The sequence below is a fragment of the Pelodiscus sinensis genome, chromosome 6 (genome assembly GCF_049634645.1).
Source record: "Pelodiscus sinensis isolate JC-2024 chromosome 6, ASM4963464v1, whole genome shotgun sequence".
In the NCBI taxonomy this organism is placed as follows: domain Eukaryota; kingdom Metazoa; phylum Chordata; order Testudines; family Trionychidae; genus Pelodiscus; species Pelodiscus sinensis.
The window spans coordinates 51070122-51090346 of record NC_134716.1 but is presented as its reverse complement, the minus strand read 5'-3'; the positions used below and the strand labels follow the sequence as shown (position 1 = coordinate 51090346).

The 20225-nt window shown below is 39.6% G+C and overlaps 1 protein-coding gene across 1 annotated transcript in view; it reads right to left on the bottom strand.

Annotated features, from left to right (window-relative positions):
• FBN2 (fibrillin 2) overlaps positions 1 to 20225 on the bottom strand; it is a 280296-nt gene that overhangs the window by 139953 nt on the left and 120118 nt on the right. Inside the window, exons 12-19 of the mRNA XM_006131867.2 lie at positions 13649 to 13768; positions 12948 to 13073; positions 11042 to 11164; positions 8116 to 8238; positions 6656 to 6808; positions 5590 to 5643; positions 3794 to 3919; positions 2504 to 2629 (exon numbers count right to left, since the gene is read on the bottom strand). Coding sequence (XP_006131929.2) covers positions 2504 to 2629; positions 3794 to 3919; positions 5590 to 5643; positions 6656 to 6808; positions 8116 to 8238; positions 11042 to 11164; positions 12948 to 13073; positions 13649 to 13768 — 951 coding nt within the window. The remainder of the gene's footprint in view (positions 1 to 2503; positions 2630 to 3793; positions 3920 to 5589; positions 5644 to 6655; positions 6809 to 8115; positions 8239 to 11041; positions 11165 to 12947; positions 13074 to 13648; positions 13769 to 20225) is intronic.

The following is a 20225-nucleotide window of genomic DNA, read 5'->3' as shown; positions in this document are numbered from 1 at the left end:
ACTAAGGATGCTAAGGACTAGTCGATTATCCGATAAGCAAATGCTTTTTGGATAGTCGAGTTGACTAGTCAATTTCTCCCCCCCAACCTCCTCAAACCCTCTTGCTGCCTCTATCAGATAAAGGCAACAAAGGGGGAGGGAGGAAAGGGGGTACTTCAAAGCAGCAACGTCGTCTTGGCTTTTCAAAGGGGGCAGCGCCACATGGAGTCCAGGACCAGCTCCGTGCAGCACTGCTTTGAAACACCGAGCCAGCGTTTCAAAGGGGCAGCACCTCACAACTGAACCCAGGATCAACTGTGCAGCACTGCCCCTTTGAAATGCTGCTGCAGCATTTGCATAGAACCCAGGGTCAGACAAAAACAACAAACAATTTGCAATGTGTTTACAACTTTGTTATAAAAGCATTACAGGTTGTAATGTTTCATTATGGTTACTACCAAAAGTCATATTAATTAAAACTATAGCATACTGAATAGCATGCACCTTAAGCATGTAAAAGCATGAAAAAAATTTACTACTACAGCAAAATGTTACAGCTAGTAAGGTTAACTGAAGTGCTTATCATTTCTTTGAAACAGAATCTGTAAGAAACAAAACAAGTGCAATGAATTTATTCCTCAAAACTACCAAACCACTCAATATTAGAAAAAGTGTAACAAATTTCATAGCTTCATAGTAGGACTGTCAAGCGATTAAAAAAAATTAATGGTGATTAATCACGCAATTAATTGCATATGCTGCCTCTTTGAAATGCATCGGTGGTGTTTCAAAGAGGCAGCACCACAGGAGCGTGGGATCAGCTAGAGTCCCCAGTTGACCCCATACTCCATACAGCACTGTCCCTTTGAAGCATCGGAGTGGCCTGGTTCCGTGTTGCTGCCCCTCTGAAGTGCCACTCCGGAGCAGCACTTCAAAGGGGCAGCACAGCATGAACAGCATGAAAATTAATGCGCTAATTTTTTTAATGTGTTAATCCTGGTTTGCATTAATTGCAGGTGTAAATGCAGATAAATTGACAGCCCTACTTCATAGACAGCTTTATACCAAATCATTACTGGATCATTTTTGCTTGATCAGCAAAATCTAAACATTAGCCTAACTGGGAGGCTAATTTGAGATTGATACCACAGATCATTCATATACTGTGTTATAATTTAATATGCACACAAGCATATTAATAGTAACTGACAAGACACTTCAGCTCCTGCTGCAGAAAAAAAATATATATTTTAAGGTGTCTGAATTAAAATAATTATGCTCAGAAAGAAAACTTTCCCAAAACTTCAGATTTCAATTCAACCTAAAATTCTGGGGAGTGAGGTACGAAGTCAGTTTCTTGAAGTGGAGAGGTGGAGTGTGTCTCTCTCTTAAGCACTGAAAACAGTCTAAGCGGGGATCGCTCACTGGCATGGACCAACTGCAGCATGACTTGAAGTCCAGGCACCCAAGTCTTAATTGATGTGATATTTGTATCACTCAGGGCAGAGAACAATGACAATTTTAAAAATATACATGTTTTGCAGCAACAAAAGAACAATATTAAGTCAGTAAAGCAGATCCAGGATCCACTTAAAGCAATATTTCCAACATACTGACATCAATAGTACCAGGACATACTCCTAGTTAATATGCCCATTTGCAACATAGCATCACACCACAGAAAGCTCTTGTTCAATATCAGGGACAGATGAGGAAGACTGGACTTCTGGGACCAAAATAAACATATTTATTTAGGTCACTAATAAGAGATCTACACAGAATGCTCTAGAGATAAATGAGCATTTTCTTTAACATTTTTGTCAAGGAATTCTAATAAAACATATGGTCATGTGGAAAATGAACTGGCTATACCAGAGAAAGTTCAGTCATGCCCAGGGTTCCCTCTTAAGATTTTCCAACTATGAGTGACTGACTTTTGGCTTGTGCACCAATATTGAGGTCATGCGTGCTGATTTGGATGTATGCCGCCATGGCACCCAATTTATTAACACACACACGTTCCCAGCCGCCAGAGCAGAAACCACCCACCATGGCAGCATGTCCCGTTCCCGGCTTCTGGAGCAGATGTCCTCCCCCGCCCAGCCATGCTGCAGGTCCCATTCCTGGCCCCAGCCACCAGAACAGGCCCTGACCCTCTGCCACGTGGCAGCCCCAGCTACCAGAGCAGGCCTCCCCTGCTGCCACACAGCCATGACAGGTCCCAGCCCCCCGCTCCAGCGGCTCCTTCACCACACCGTCTCAGCTGGCCCCACCGACCAGAGCAGCTGCCTGCCACATGAGGCTGTGCAGCCTTCTGGGGGGAAGGGAGAATAGTTTGTGCATGGCTGCACAGGCGCGCATCTTAGTGGGAACTATGGTCATGCCTCATCATTCTAAGAGAATTCCACTGAGAGCATTGACAGGATGCATTCTATGATTTATACCATAATATAGACCTTTCCTTCCCTTTATTATCACTGACTAGATGAACAATATCCAGATGGCTCCCATGAAGCATATTTACCTTCACATGTGTCAGTTTCAGTGCTGAATACATAACCCTTTGGACATGTACAGCTGTAGCTTCCAGGTGTGTTTCGACATAGGCCATTGTCACACAGCAGTCTGTTCACTGAACATTCATCAATGTCTGGAAAAGATCAGGCAAATACATTAATGAATAAGCGTGCCCTACTTTTTTCTAAGTATTCTTTTTGGACTCTCAGCAGCAGTCATGTGTCTCAAATACATATGCAGAAAACTGAATGTCAAAGTAGAAATGATAATATTTTGTTTCAAGAGGTTAATTAACTTTCAAATCCCTTTTTACCCCAAATTCTATATTACATTTAAGAATATTCACTACTATTTTGTGACTATATATCATTTTTCAGAAAAGCACAGCTTTATGGTCTCAGAATGTCCACCAGTAGAACATGGCAATCTTGGGATATTTGGCAGTTTATGAACAGTCATGATTATTATCACCTTTGGATTTGTCTATTTGGCAACCAGAAGTGATGTTAAACATGCTTTTAAGAAAAATTCATTAAGAATTACATCCAATGCCCCATGTGGATGAGCTGCTGGGAAGAGTGTGGAATGTTGAAAGCATATCCATGTTGGACTTGATAAAAGTGGACTCACAATTGCCCTGCCAGTGGACTCCCAGGAAAAGGTAGCCTTCCCTACCCCATTTGGACTACACTAATTCATGACTTTGCCACGTGGCAGACATCTTTCAGTGGCAAATGGGCCAGGTGCTGAGGCCCTGCCATCAGTGTGCAGTGACCTATATTGAGGACGTAGTCCTCTACAGTTGCAACTGGGAAGACCACAAAATATCATTGAAGTTGTTGTGCCCTCAAGACAACATGGCTTACTTCAAAAGCAGCCAAATTCCAATTAGGACAGCAAGAGGTGATGTATTTCTAGTGCACTGTGGGGTGGCCTAGCCCTGGGGGGCCAAAGTCCAAGCACTGAGAGGTTGTCAGATATCATAACCCAATTTGACATTATTATTATTATTATTATTATTATTATTATTTACAGCTAGTTAATTTCTACATATAGTTCAATTACTGTGGGAATTCATTTATTCTTACATGTGAGAATACACTGAAAATGTTTTCCAACCTTCCCAGCAAAATGGCAAAGGCTGCTCGAGAAAGGAGTAGACTGAAAGGAGCAGATTTACTTAAGAGCTTTAGTGCTTTTTCATTGTAGCTAAAAGTCTTCTCTCATACACTAAAGTCTTCCACTGAAATCAGTGCAAGTTTAATCATTAATAATTAACTCAACTCAAATAACTTACCAACACAATTCCTTCCAGAGGGATCAGATTCATATCCACTGTTACAATTACAACGATAGCTGCCACGTAAGTTTTCACAAATTCCATTGGAGCAAATATCAGGATCCAATGCACACTCATTAATATCTGCATGAATATAATAGAGAAGATTAATGCAGCTATATTACACATTAAATGCTATGAAATATCTTATCTTGAAGTAGGTGCACATGCCTCTTATTCAAAATATCTATTTTTTAAGTGCAGTGACTATGGGTTCAGGGTCTAAGCCATTCTCTGTACATTTCATCTCATAGGATCCAGGACTTTTCTACATTAACAAAACAAAACAAAATTACTCTTTCTATATGCTGAGTCCTGTGGTTTATATAGCGTCATTCAGCACTACAAGGATACTGGGCCTGATTGTGATCTCACAAACCTCTTTTACATTGGGGCTACTCTACTTGTTTTGATTACTTTACTTGGACTGATTAACAATGGTGCATCTGAGATCAGGATCTGGCTTCCAATTTACAAGTGCACAAATTCATACTCAAACATACTCTTTTTAACCTGGCATTAAAGATTATAAGATATAGAAAGGGCTTTCTTAAGAAAATGTAAATTAGTGGAATCTTGTCTACTTTGTGGTGTCATTAACTAATCTTTAACCAAAGTTCACTAAACTTGACTCCATCTTGGGGAACAGTTAGATTTCATGCCTCATTCTACCACTCTAAAGCATTCCATCTCCTTTTCCCTTACAAATTTTTTGTGGTAAAAGCCCAATACTCTCCTATGCCTCAACTTTTCTGATGTCTTCATGGGGCAACCAGGTGGGTCCTTGATCATGAGCAGAATGAGGGAAGCAAGGCTAAGTGACTGTTAACTGCAGTAAGGTAAAGGCAGTGTAACTAGGATGGAGAGACAAATGGACATGACTGGGAATAAAAAGTGTCTGTAAGGGGGATTTCCTGCCTGCTCTAAATAAAAGGGAAGAGACTAGGAGGATAACATAGCTTTGGTTGGGGTAGGAGTTTCCAGTTTGAGGATATTCAGTTTTCCCCAGATTCCTCAGAGAAAGCAGAATCAGAGTCCTCCGCCAACCTGTTTTCACGTGTATGCAATCCACAGCAAAGGTTATAATTTTGTTCAGGCACCTGGCAAAGACTAAAGTTTGCCTTATATACCTTATGAGGATTTACAATCTTCAGGTACCGAACAAAGACTAACGACCTCAGATGACCTCGTACAATTTCCCAGAGTTAGAAATTATCACATTATGGATCATGGTTATTTCTCTTGTGAGATTTAGAGACTCACAAAGGGGCAGTGAGTAAGTTTATACAGTCAGTAAACTGTGTTCATATCAGAGAACTTAAACTCTGCTTATGCACTTCATATTACTTACAACTTCAGCAAGACAATAAAAATCAGTCTGTAAAATGATACAACTGGGCCCATATGCTTACAATATTAACAGAAATAACATTTTATTAAGTATTATTTTTAAATACTAGCTATGCAGTTGCTGAAAGTACTTCAGTAGGGTCTCATCCTGGTCTCATTGAAGTGACAAGGAGTTTTACTAATGACTTGGCTGGGAACAATTCTAATCCTCTCTCAGGACTCTGATTTATTTTATTTATTTTATTTTATTTGAATACTGTATCATATTAAAATATAGCATATCTTGAAAAAAGCCTTAGCCAATTGTATCAAAAATGCAAATGATCAGTCCATACTTTTGAATATGTTTTACTTTAATTATTTTTCATGAGTCTCTCATATTTAAGAAAATAATGCAAAATTACCTCGTCCATCCACGGTAATGCCTATTCCACTGCTACACAGGCCATGGAATTCAGCTACTCGGTGGAAACAAAAAGTTGTATAAAAATGTAAGTGATCTTATTTTTTAATCTTAAACCAAATAAGTATCTGTAACATGAATGAAAAAATAATTTGTGGATAATAGTCCCTACATATAGTTACACAATGTTATCAAGTGTCTATGTTATTACCATCATGTTATTTATTGCAGCTATTATTGCTTTCACGGAAAAAAAAAGAAATAAGATAAGAAAAAAGAAGATACTAAAATGCTGGTTTTCAGCTAATAATGTATCGTGGGAACAGCTTTGTTATTAAAGGTGACTTAATACAGAAACTTAGCACATACTCAACAGCACCAACAGGCACTCCAGTCTTGTTCAAACTTCCAAATACATACTTGAATAAAAATTCTACATAACACCAAAAGGAAAACTATGGCATTTTCCATTCAAAACCACCATCTCCTCGAGTTAATACCGCCAACACTATTGTCATATATGTTGCTAATCAATAGTTTCACAATAGGGCAATGTCATCCCAGAAAGCAGCATGGACTCTTTTCCAACACATGGTGAAATGAATACTTCTTTCAAGGGGCCAATGTGGCAAATAAACCGTTCTTTCATGTTATCTGCATTTTGCTGTTTCTAAAGATGAGTGAAATAATTATATATAAAAAAAGTATTTTGAACATCAATTCTATTATCAAACTGTACAGCAACTGTACACTGGACTGATTTGGTTACCTACTGCTCCTTGTCTAATTCATCTAAGGTATCTTTTCTCCTACCCAACATAACATCTTCTGGTTCACCCTACACTTAAAGACAACTATGAGACCCAGCTGCATCTATCTAGACTTTGGTCTACACATAGTCTGGACAGTTTTGGAGTTTGCTGCACTCTAGATAGTGCCGTACATGGAAAAATAAATTGTCATTTGTTCTCATTAAATGCCACAAATTTAGATTACATTAATCTTCTTTGAATCAGAATTATTAATCTCTATTAGCTGTGAGATCAGAAGAATCATGCAACCTTTACCTGAGTTCTTGGCAGGACATGGGTGACACGGTTCTCCAAAGCCATAGTCTGGATTGGCACAGCAACATTCAGATTTTGTCACTGCCCCAGGGAAAGGACGTACACACACCCCTTTTTTGATTCCCCCGTAGCATGTGCTGCGCATGTGAGTATCTAAGAGAGAGGAGGCAGAGAAATAACTATGTTTCCTTAGACTGGGAAGGACATGAATATTCTTTCAACAAGAACCTGAGGCCATAATTTTATTCTGCAAAAGGGGATACATTTTATCCTGTATATAAAATGGTTCAATTAAAAGCCAAGCGCCTGCATCCAAGAACAGAATTTGTCTCTAAATAGTTATCTGAATGTTCCCTTCCCAAGTATATGTTCCTGTCTATGGGGTACACACTTTTCAAGCTCACGTGTCACTTGGAAGTTGATTTCTCATGCTTATGCTTAAAAGTACAGTACTGTATCTTACTTCATGAAAAGTCCCATCAGACTCAATGGCACTACTTATGGAGAAAGACAGTACTCAGTGTAAAGGTAGCAGAAAGGAGTCTTTTCTGTTCTTCGATACACTTTCCTGACAAGTGCCTATGTCACTATGAATACTACTATCACCAAATAAAATAAAATCAGTCCTATGTAATATGATACCTTTCAGATTACAAATACCGTTCTAAGAGCTACGTCTGAATAATATTGTTCAGATCATTCAATGACTCATGTAGTACAGTCAAATAGAAAGCTCCTGCAACTAACAGCATATACTGTAGACTTCTAAACTTCATACAGGTTCCCTGAAATTCAATCCACAGAATTATGTATGAACGAAATTTGTTACACAATATTTGAAATAACCTACTTTAAGTCTGGAACAATTGTATCATCATTTTACAAAACTGAATTTCCCAAGTGAATCATGATTCTGCCTCATGCTTCCTTGGCATACTAATAATATTTCCCACTGAAACTGAAAGATTAATGGTATATCTTTAAGAAGTACTAGTGATGACCTATGGGATGATTCTATGGCAGATATGAGGGAGGTAGGCAAATGTGTGTGTGGTACTGCAGAGTTGTACTGATTTGTGCATGGCTGAACAGTGGTTAAGTAACCCACAATCTCTGCCGTCTCCCTCTATACAACTTATGACATTTCTACATGTAAATTAACTTGAGAGTAAGGCTAGTGATTAGTTTAGTTACCTCTGCTACCACATGTGTCTAGAATTCTTGATATGACAGATACACCCATTGCTGCAGCATAAGTGTAATTAATAAAATCAAAGTAGCCAATAACTTAAAAACTGGATGACAACATATTTAAAATCCCATGAATCCTATATAATTATTTTAATTCAACAACAAATGTCATCATTAACTAGAAGAATATTTCTTGATTATTTTATATGTGATATTTTGGTAAATCAAAGTAAGTCCTAATTGCTTTTCATTGAGGAAGTCTTACTTACCTACACAAACACGGCCATCAACGCCAACAGCTAGACCTGGTGGACATTCACACCGAAAGGAACCTTCAGTATTGATGCAATGACCATTCATGCAAATTCCTGGTGTCTGGCATTCATCAATATCTGTCCAGAGGGACACATCATTCACTTATTGCCATTTTTGAGTAAATGTCATTAAAGCATTGCCTCCTGGCATGATAGTAGCTAAGGGATTGTTAGCCTTTCCCTGTTAAACTTGATATGCAAAGTCTCCGCCAAAAGGCATGAACTTTAAAACAAATTTTCAGAAAAAAATGTTGACTATAGAGGTATTGGAGGCACTATATTTAACTGGCCATTTGCAGATGTTTACTTTTTTTCTGAATAGTAAATTTAGTAATATAAAGTAAATAACCACATATTAATATTGTATGTTACAATTGAAGTTATGATTCAATAATTATGACATAACCATCTTTTAGCCAAAGCAGTCTTTCAATAACTTTACCGCTGATCAGTTTCAGCAGCGGCTGACTTGGGGACACCTGGGGTAGAGCAGCTGGGGTGCTGCCGGGTTGGTCCCACAGCGCTAAGAGTCAGCACTACCAGACCAACCCGGCAGAGCCCCAGCTGCTCTGTCCCAGGCGTCCAGATTCAGCCGCTGTTGAAACTGACCAGCAGCGGCTGAATCGGACACACCTGGGGCAGAGCAGCTGGAGTGCTGCTGGGTTGGTCTGGTAGTGCCGACCCTTGGCGTGGCGGGACCAACCCGGCAGTACCCCAGCTGCTCTACCCCAGGTGTGTCCGATTCAGCTGCTGCTGAAATTGATCAGCGGCTGATTCCAGGAAGCCTGGGGCAGAGCAGCTCTGCCTCGGGCTTCCTGTAGTCGGCCGCTGGTCAGTTTCAGCAGTGGCTGACTTGGGGACGCCTGGGGCAGAGCAGCTGGGGTGCTGCTGGGCTGGTCCAGTAGCATCGCACCTCGGCGCTGTGGGACCAACCCGGCAGCCCCCCAGCTTCTCTACCCCAGGCGTCGGCGAGAAAAGACTGGTATGCTGGGGGGGGGGGGGGGGGCGCTAGCGGCGCATCCCCCCAGCAGACCAGGGAGACGTGGAGCGGCTTTTCTCGCCGCTGAGGATGCGGGCGGCGGGCCGGCGGCGCGTATCGGTGGTCCCGCCGCCTGCGTCCTCCGCGGCGAGAAAAGCCGCTCCGCATCTCCCTGGTCTGCTGAGGGAAGGGGCCCTAGCTCCACATCTCCCTGGTCTGCTGGAGGGAAGCGCCGCACTAGCTGCGCCCTCCTTTCCCCCGATTGTAACTAGAGGTCCGACTTAAGTCAGACTGACGTAACCCGGGGACTGCCTGTATCTCTACTATTGATTTATTTCACTTAGAAAAACCTAAGACACTTGTTATTGCAACATAAAGCACTGAGGTGGATTGTAAAACCCAGTAGGTTGTAATAAAGTTCAGTAATAGAGCACTGTCCTGTAGCAACATTTACACAGCAAGAGCTGTTTCCTGATGATTTTTTTAGTAAAAACAACTGATGTTTAAAATCCAAAATTTGGTAAGACTGTAATTATATTGGTTTCTCAAACCTGACTATTCTGTGTTATTTAAGAAGGGAAAGAAAGTCTTCTCCACTAATGAATTAACACATGGTAACTTAATGCCAATCTCATACCACACTTGAATAAAATCAAAGCCAGCGAACCTCTGCTCATGAATCCCATTTATTAGTTCAACAAGCAGCAGAGCTCAACTAACTTTCTTTTTCTCTGTTTATAATCAGCAAGTTTATGTTTATGGGTAATTTGCAACTCAGAAATATAAGAACAAATCAGGATTTCTCTTCCTCCTTTCTCTAAAACTCTATTTAAATTACAGGGTGTAATTTTTGCTTTTGTCTGCAGATAGCATGTATCTTTGAAACTGGAAAAAAACGTGGATTCATTTTTATGAGCAAATCTTATTTTAATCTAAAACAGATTAAAAATAACCTTTGAGTGTGAACTAAAAAGCTATTTTAAAGGGAGCCAAATTCACATAAAAAGTCCAATTTTAATAGAGAAAGAACAAATATTCAGAATTTGGCCATGATATACTATTGTATTGATAGCCCAACTGAACTTCCACAGTTGCCTTCAAATGAAGTTAGATTTGGCTTCATTCTTTAAGTATTCAAAACTTTCCTTTTGTCCGTAAAGTAACTTGTATTTAGCCGTATGTGAAGGTATCTTAATAAACAGCAGAAATTCTGGAACAGGGATGGCCAACCCATTTAACAAAGAGTCAAAATAGCGGTGGAAAAAATGCGAAGAGCTGCACCAGAATTGTCAAGGAAAAAAGGAAAAAAAGCCCCTTTAAGACAGCTGCCATCTTGGGTGCCATTTTTTAAACCCCACAGATCGGACCTGGTAAGCACAGGGAAGCCAGGGGCCAGGGGAGGGAGGAAGTCGGTGGGGGCGCAGGAGCAGCTCTGTGAGCCGCACTTTTGGGGGGCAAAAGCTGCATGCAGCTTGCGAGCGGTGGGTTGGCCACGGCTGTTCTAGAGCAACACAAAACTAAAGTGTGAATTTACTTTTGAATATTCATAAAGAATAAAACCTTTGAAGCTTTTTCATACTGCAAGCCTGGTTACTATTTTTGCAGTATTTTCCAGAATTTATTACAGGTACAGAGTTTCCAACACATTTTCACACACCAATTTGTTAACCATCAAATCACAGTATCTAGCACACCATTATACCATGGTTCTGTAATTTCTTTCTTGAACTACATTGAGTATATTTTGGCAGCTTTAGATGTCTATTGTATCAAACTAGCAAGAAATTGGAAAAAAATTAGGTCCATATGATAAAGATTTGTATTCTTAAATGAGTCACTAGATAGAAAAGTGTGGTTTTCAATCAAGGTTGCCCTACTATATTATTTCAACATCATACATACCAGTACAGTAACGCCCATTTGGAGCCAAGACAAATCCTGGTTTGCATATACATTTGAAGCTACCATCCTCATTTATGCACATCCCATTTAAACACATGTTGGTGGTAGTGCACTCATCATGATCTGCAGAAACAGAGCACATAAAATTACATATACCCCTTTAGCCTTGAGAAAATAATATATATATATATTGGTATTCCGCTAGGTAATTCTAACACTTTACATAAATTGAGAGAGGGAGAGGGAGAGGGAGACAGAGGAGAATGAGAATGATTTTTTTCCACCAAAGATTAGCCACTGTAACTACTACTTATTATGTAGCATCTGAAAAGCTTTTACACTACAGGGAGAAGCAGCAAAACACCAGAGTTAAAGCACTGCAGTAAATGGTGACTCTCTTTCTCTTATGGGATGGAAGAACAAGGTTCAACTTTCTTAAATAATTCAAAGTTTGTTGCAGCTAAAAGTTTCTCATCACACTTTCGTAACAGAAATTAAAATGCCCATCTTCTTTAATGAGGCAAAGAAATAAAACACTCAAGCTATGGGATTAAAGGGAGACATGCTGTTTCCTAGGAACAATTTTTTACCTATGGATTGCATCCCATATTAAAGTCTCCCCCTCATTGTCAAGGGAAATACATGGTCTACTCTGTACTAAATGTGGTGACTATCAAGAACCATCACAGAAAGAAAAATGTTATGCTAATTATGAAGGAACCAGCAATGACTTCCTAGTCGTTAAGAAGAAAACATATAAACATATTTTAGCATCTAAGAGTATGTCTCCACTTGCACCCTCTTTCAAGAGAGGGATGCAAATGTAGACATTCAAAATTGTAAATGAAGCTGGGATTTAAATATCCTGCACTTCATTTGCATATTTGTGGACGGGCGCTATTTCGAAATACTTTATTTCAAAATAAAAAATGATGTTTAGATGCGGTTATTTTGAGAGAAAACCTTCTCTCAAAATAATCCTTAGTCCTCTTACAACGAGGTTTACTGGTTATTTCGAGAGAAGGGTTTTCTCTCGAAATAACCATGTCTAAACAGCGTTTTTTATTTCAAAATAAAGTATTTTGAAATAGCGCCCACCTGCAAATCTGAAAATGAAGTGTGGGATATTTAAATCCCGGCTTCATTTACAATTTCGAATGTCACATTTGCATCTCTCTCTTGAAAGAGGGTGCAAGTGTAGATGTATCTTAAGTGTCTTCAAATTAAATATATTACTATTCCTATTATTTCAGCAATGACCAAAATGTGCTAGGTGCTGTACAAACTCATAGCAAGATACAGCCCCCGTAGCCAAAGAGTTTCAAATCTAAAAATATCAAACAGTTCAGAAACATGAACAGGCCAGTGGCCCATTTTGGGGCTAACAGTGACATGGCCTTATCTTGGTACAAGTTTTCGGGAGGTGGAGGGGGAGAGAAAGGGACAGCACAGGAGCATCACCCTTTGCACAACTCTCACAAATACTTATCACAATTGCAGGATTTTTTACTCAGGACAATAATGAGACCATTCCCTTGATATTCTTCCAGAGATGAACAGTAATCTAAAGGGGGCAAGAAGGTGTATGGAGGAGGTAGGATAATGCTTTTGACATTCCTTTCTCCTTCGGTACCAGCTACATCCACTTATACACTGGGTCACTCGGAGAGAGATTGTACTCCGTGAAGGACAGTTCCTTCCTGAATTCTCTTTCAGGATGGTGCAGCTCATACAGTGTCAACTTGACCCCAGCGAGACACTGAATTCATCTCATACCAGATCTTATTTCACAAAATTCCATCTTTGAAGATCAAGAATACTGTGTGAAGTGTAACTTCTAGAAATGTTAAACCAGAATTATCTTTTTCTGGTGCTTCATCTTTCTATTAAGATTAGCTCTTCATACCAACACAATTCTTTCCATCCGTAGTTAGTTCAAACCCAGCATTGCATATACATTGGAAACTTCCATCAGTGTTCACACATCGGCCATTTTTACAAAGAACACCATTCTGTATGCATTCATCAATATCTTAAAGGAGAGAGAAAATTTTTTTAAAAAAATCTCTGAGTTTCAATTAATAAACAATAGCAAGCAAACATTTTATCTGACAGCTCCTCACAAGGTTTCCATCAGATGATTCTCCAGCAATGAACTAAAATGACACATTACTAAATATTGTTTAAGGGAGCCTAGCAATAGTATCTTGAAAGAAACATTTTGAACGTGGAAAGACCTCATTTTCCTAACTCCCAATATATATTTAGCTTTATACTGTGAAATATTTATTATACTAATATAAGGTCATTAAACAGTGCTAGTTTGTAGTGATGTTCAATAATTGGAATTTTCTGTGGATTCTCCAATTTAAACTAACTAGCCAAGTGAACTCGGTCACCAGAAGAAACAGATGAATGACTAACACCAAAAATTAAATCTCTATTGTATTTATAGAACTAACTCAAGGGTAGGCCAATATTTGAATTTTAATAAAAAAGCACTTGTATCACTGTCATGATTCACTAAAATAAGACACTAATTATTTTCTGAACTCCAATAGAATCTAACCTAATATAAACTCTAGATGTGTAAACAAATTTTCTTACCAATGCAGGCTTGCTTGGTAGGTGTTCTTTGGAAACCTGCATTGCATTTGCAATAATAGGATCCAGGTGTATTAACACAATCTCCATTAGTACATGGGTTTGATGTGCACTCATCAACATCTGTTGGCAACAGAAATTAAGACCATTAGAGAATTCATAGCATATACAGCATATTTTCTTTCAGGCATACCATTTTACGATTGAATTACCTTATTTCTTCACAGTCAAATACTAAAGTTAGAAGCTTGTTCTTGCTTCCCCAAACATGCACACCTATTCTTAGTGTAACTGTGCAATCACATTTACAAAAGGAAAGGAATATATATAGTATTTTACATCTCTTAAATGTGTCTTAAAAGACAGTAAAGGAAAGCTGTGAGAATTTGAAACTCGAAGACTAACAAAAGAGAAACCCCCTTTGTCTAGCTTCATATTTAGTTGTTTAACTGAACCACCACTTTTTTTTTAAAATACAGGTTGAACCCCTCTAGTCCAGCATTCTTAGACCTGACAGGTGATGAACTAGAGAATTTGCTGAATTACAGGAAGTCAACATTGTCTAGCAGCATTACCAACACTTCCACAGCTTACGGGGCTTTTAGAAGACATTGAGGGGTAAATTAGAGTTAAATGGAAATCACAGCAGCTGAGCTTTTCTATTAGCATAGGCACAAGAAAGATACACATAAAACAGGATGCCATAGTGAATGCTCAGACTGTTATAAATAATTGCATATACATACATTTCATACAGATTTTGGATTACAGAGAACAGTGCTTTTACCAACTGATTTACATCAATATTCTTGGCAGGATGAAATCAGGGCCCTCGAGCAGGTAGTGAAGAGACTAAAAGGAAAAAGGAATTCCCCTCATGCAAAAAAACATTTTGCTCTTTAAAACACTCACATGTGAATGTGCAGTTGACAGTTCTGGTGCAAGAAAGCCAAAAGAAAGAAGCAAAATGAAGAAAAGAGAGGGGGAAAAAATCAAAGTGTTAGAAAAAAAATACAGAAAGCAAGTAATGTCTGTAACTGCTTTTTAGTGTGGACATTTGTATGTGTTTGGCAAGCCATCTTTTGTCCTCAAATATAGTTTTATGCGTTTACATGAGCTTCCCACCCACAGGCAACTCTACAATTCTTGGTCATACAGAATCTTTTATTCCACGTGCAGTGCACCAATCTGTCCTCGGATTTTGGCTCAGCCAGTCTCCCCAGAAGGATTGCTCATAATTTCTTTAGAAAAAAAGCCCCTCAACAGTAGATCTGTGGAGAAGTTTCTCATGAATGTTTCATCTACCATCCTAATTCCAAAGACTTCCTATTATATGTTTATCCTGCCCTAGTAAGAGAAGGACGGAGTAATTTATAAATAGAGACATTATACTCCTTTACTTTGTTAAGTTTTCTAGTATAGAAAAAGTGGTGTGTTTTTTTCTAGGCTAACGTTCTAGGCAAATTTGTTAGCTATATAACTGTCAAAGGAAATGTATATACATTGCCAACTACTTTATCAATGAATTCATGAACACTAGAGAAGGAAAACAATACTCTATGAAAACATAGATTTAAGCTTAGAAAATACACTTCAATCCATGTGTGACAGATGACTCCTTGTATTTAAATGTGAATCTGGGTTTTTCCTATATTTTCACATGCTACTGATAAAAGGGACTCAAGCTAAATATATCCTAATACAAAAAAGCTGTTAACTTTGAGTTCAGGTTACTAGAATGGATATTCCTACCAAAGTAATCTATCAAAAGCAAGGAAATAACCATTCAGACTATGAAGTCCCCCAACAAGTTTATGCTTCTCATCATTTTCCCATTTCTCCTTCCACTAACTCCCTTCTGTTGCGCACCTATTTTCATTAAGTATTTAATCTGAAATAGTAAGAACAAATTCATTAAAAGTCGATGGAAAGTTTGATTATTCTCTAAAGATTTATTGTGCCAAATCTGAGAACAAAAACAATCAAATATTTAATCAAGCTGTAAGTACAAAACTCAACACAGTTGTAATGATATCATTGCTACAGGTGTTTCTATAATATTTAACAAATGTTATTCAAAATGTTTTTGCAAATACAGTGATAGGCTCACTACACCACAAACTTATATCAATTCAGGAAGAGGAATGGATGATCTACAAGACTGTTCAGTATCCTTCCACTAAGGACAGTTGTGAATCTTATCTCTTTATCCGTAGGAAATGATTCATGGTGCAAGATGTACAGTATGATTGGACAACTGGAAGTAGTGTAGAAACCTACCCTTTAGTACTGGTAGGACCATTTTTGAAAAATATCATACTTTTTCTGCCTTACCACATAAAAATTCTTTAATAATTTTTTACCTTAAAATATCCTTTGGGGTTTTCCCTGGGTAAGGAGCCAAACAGATTATCATAGCCTAGAAAGAGTGTTCATTTTTATATCATTAACCTTTCCCCACACAGTGAAATGTATCTGTTCCCAATGCCCCAGACCTATTCTTTCAGTAATCAGAACAGAATCCAAATTGCATTTGAACAAGTCCTTTAGTATAATTTAATTTCATATATATCATTATGTACAGGTATTTTATGTTGTTAAGTTACCACTTAAATTCCCAGGGTCAACTCTGTGCTGACATATAGCAATTGCCATTTACCAGTCAACATTTGGGACACAGTTATTGTTTTGCTTTACTTCAAGTAGGAAATACTGGAGATCTCAAATAACTCAGTAACAAGCTGCTAACTGTTGACTTTTTAATGCCAACTACTATACAATGACTCCGGAATCCAGAGGGTTACTCAAAATGTAGATGAGTGCAGAATAAAGCCTAGAACTAGTATTGTGAGATTTGTAACACCTGAATAGATGGACTTCACCCTACTGAAAACCTTCTTATACACACCTAGTCTTTCCTCATTTTCTGATTTAATGTCAGATTCTCCTGCTGAGGATATAGCACCTTCCGTTTTTGCTAAGTCATCATCTGACTATTTTCATCTTAATGGAACCCAAAACTGATTCAGTTTTCAGACCATTGCTGAACATTGATCAATCTGTGGTATTACTCAAATCATTTTACTTCAATAGTTACTCGTAATATGAACATAAGAACAGCCATACTGAGTCAGACCAAAGGCCGATGCAGCCCAGTATCCTGTCTGCCAACAGCTGCCAATGCCAGGTGCCCCAGAGGGAGTGAACTGAACAGGTAACGATCAAGAGATCTCTCTCCTGCTATCCATCTCCACCCTCTGACAAACAGACTAGGGACACCATTCCTTACCCATCCTGGCTAATAGCCATTAGGGCTATGTCTAGACTGCAAGCCTCTTTCGAAAGAGAGTGTCTAGATTGCACGCGGAACTTTCGAAAAAGCGGCTTGCTTTTTCGAAAGAAAGCACCCAGTGAGTCTGGATGCTCTCTTTCGAAGAAGCCCTATTTACATTCAAGAACGCCTTCTTTCGAAAGAGGAACTTTCGAAAGAAGGCGTTCTTCCTCGTGCAATGAGGTTTACCGCCGTCGAAAGAAAAGCCGCATTCTTTCGATTTAATTTCGAAAGAACGCGGCTGCAGTCTAGATGCAGGTGAAGTTTTTTCGAAAAAAACCCTGAGTCTGGACACAGCCTAAGGGACTTAACCTCCATGAATATATCTAGTTTTCTTTTAAACTCTGTTATAGTCCTACCCTTCACAACTTCCTCAGGCAAGGAGTTCCACAGTTTGACTGTGCGCTGTGTGAAGAAGAACTTCCTTTTATTTGTTTTAAACCTGCTGCCCATTAATTTAATTTTGTGGCCCCATGTTCTTATATTATGGGAACAAAACTTTTCCTTATTCACTTTCTCCACACCACTCATGATTTTATATACCTCTATCATATTCGCCTAGTCTCCTCTTTTCCAAGCTGAAAAGTCCTAGTCTCTTTAATCTCTCCTCATATGGGACCTGTTCCAAACCCCTAATCATTTTATTTACCCTTCTCTGAACCTTTTCTAACGCCAGTATATCTTTTTTGAGATGAGGAGATCACATCTGTACGCGGTATTCAAGATGTGGGCGTACCATATTCTCTATCTTATTTTCTATCCCTTTTTTAATGATTCCTAACATCCGGTTTTCTTTTTTGACTGCCGCTGCACACTGTGTGAACATCTTCAGAGAACTATCCATGATGACTGCAAGATCTCTTTCCTGATTAGTTGCAGCTAAATTAGCCTCTATCGTATTGTATGTATAGTTGGGGTTATTTTTTCCCAACGTGCATTACTTTACATTTATCCACATTACATTCCATTTGCTATTTTGTTGCCCAATCACTTAGTTTTGTGAGATCTTTTTGAAGTTCTTCACAGTCTGCTTTGGTCTTAACTATCTTGAGCAGTTTAGTATCGTCTGCAAACTTTGCCACCTCACTGTTTACCCCTTTCTCCAGAACATTTATGAATACGTTGAATAGGATTGTTCCTAGGACTGACCACTAGTGGAGCACCACTAGTGAATACACTGCTATGTATGAGTGGTTTAATTAAACGGCCTGAGTTTTCTCTTACAGTGGTGACAGTCAATGGTAATTCACTGAAGTCTGTGCAATTACATCAGCCTAAACTTGGTTTGAAAGGAGAATCTGGTCTTAACAGCTCAAGTAGAGTTTTCCACTCTGAACATGCATGTGTGGTGATGCTATGCCACAGAAATGGATAGAATTCCAGCTGTCTATGAAAAAACACTGCATGGTTGGTCAAGGAATGAATTCAGATTCACTTGGGCATCCCAGACCACAGATGGCTATGCCACATCCACTTTTTTTCCAGGGACAATTTCTTCAGATAAGAGACGAGGAAAAGTTTACATAAAGCAAGAAAACTGTATAGAATGTATTTCCTTTTATCAACATATCAAACACTATTCACCACAGCTTTATTGTGGTAGGAACTGCAGGCCTGATAATAGTTACTCCACCACCTATCTCAAAAGTAGCTCTGTTTTAGTTTACTTTCTTTTGACTCAACATCAAAAATGTCCATCCACTGGCTCTTAGTACTCTACTGATCATTATACAAAACTCAATGTGTGCCTCAATCTGGTCTTAACAGCTCAATTAGAGTTTACCACTCTGGTACATCCATGAATGGATGCTTAAACAGCAGTTCATAATCGAATGCTAACACCCCTTTATATCAACATATACCACAATTACTCCATACCCTTCAAAGCCCAAATTTAAAAAAAGGACCTTGTTGTGACTTTTCCATTATTCATACCTCAGATCTTGTCTACAGTTACCGGTGCCATCAATCTTCTTCAATTATGCAAATAGTGAACCTGAAGTCAACATGCCACAGCATCTTGCATACAATTAGGTCGGTGGGGGTTGCTCTCCCATCGATGCCAGCTACTCCTCTCATGGGCTGGCGAGTTGCGGGAAGGATCCCCCACCAGCCAGGCAGGGACTCTGTCCTTAGGGCCTTGGACTGGGACCCGTGAGTGAGGGTGGGCACAGGTCCCCCTACCCCGCAGGGGAACGACAGGCGAAACCCTACCCCCGCACCGGGTGGTACAGAGGCAGGTAGAGCGAGACGAACAGCCATATGAGGGACCAGACTGAGGACCCTGGGTGTTAACCCTGCTGGGGGAAGGACGAAGGATAGTCACAATGCCTAGTTGGTAAGGGGACCCCAACAGGGCTATTGGTTGACCGACGCAGGGCTAGAATAAACCAAGAGAGGGGGCCCCGGGAGCCTGGCCCGGTCACATCCAAGGCCACGCCAAGGGACTACCCCCTTACATTAATGCACTAGATGCTACTATACAGTACAAAGTGTTGACAACTACAGCAAGAAAGGAATTTCAAGGATGAGTGCAACTTTGCTTGGATGCTGCAGTGAGTCGTGGCTTGCACAAAGTTCTGTGAAAAATATTTTCTTGTGTTATTTTGCTGTGTTTCTTCATGCCAGGTAATTTCCCCCACAAACTATGACGCTTTTATCAAGATCATGCTGTGGTACATACAGGGGGAGGGCAACAAAATTGCTGGATCCCAGACAATGTGGTGGGGGCAACTCAGCACTTCCAGAAAGAGAGGGGCCTTGGGCAGAAGGGACAGGGTTGGAGAAGCCAGCCCTGAGCATTGCCTGGAACTTGCCACACTCCTCACTCCACCAGCCAGCCCTCAAAGCTGCTCACAGCACGGGGCTCCAGCAGTGATTAAACAGGCCCGGGACTTTGGCTGCTGCCACTGTGGTAGCAGTGGTGACAGCCAGGAGCCACAGGCCCTTTTAAATCCTCGGGTCCTGGAGCAACAGCTCACTTTCCTCCTTCCTCCCCGCAGACCTGAGTACCTAACTATATATCACAAACTGCACATATAGGGTACGTCTAGACTGCACGCCTTTTTCGACAGTGTCTTTTTCAACTGTCAAAAAAGAGCGTCTAGACTACAACCAGTACTGTCGACAAAGCAAGCCACTTTTTCAAAAGAGTCTAGACGCTCTCTTTTGAAAAAGCACGGTTTGAATGCAATAGCGCCTTTTTTTAAACAGAGTGCTGTCGAAAAAAGGCATTATTTCTCGTAGAAT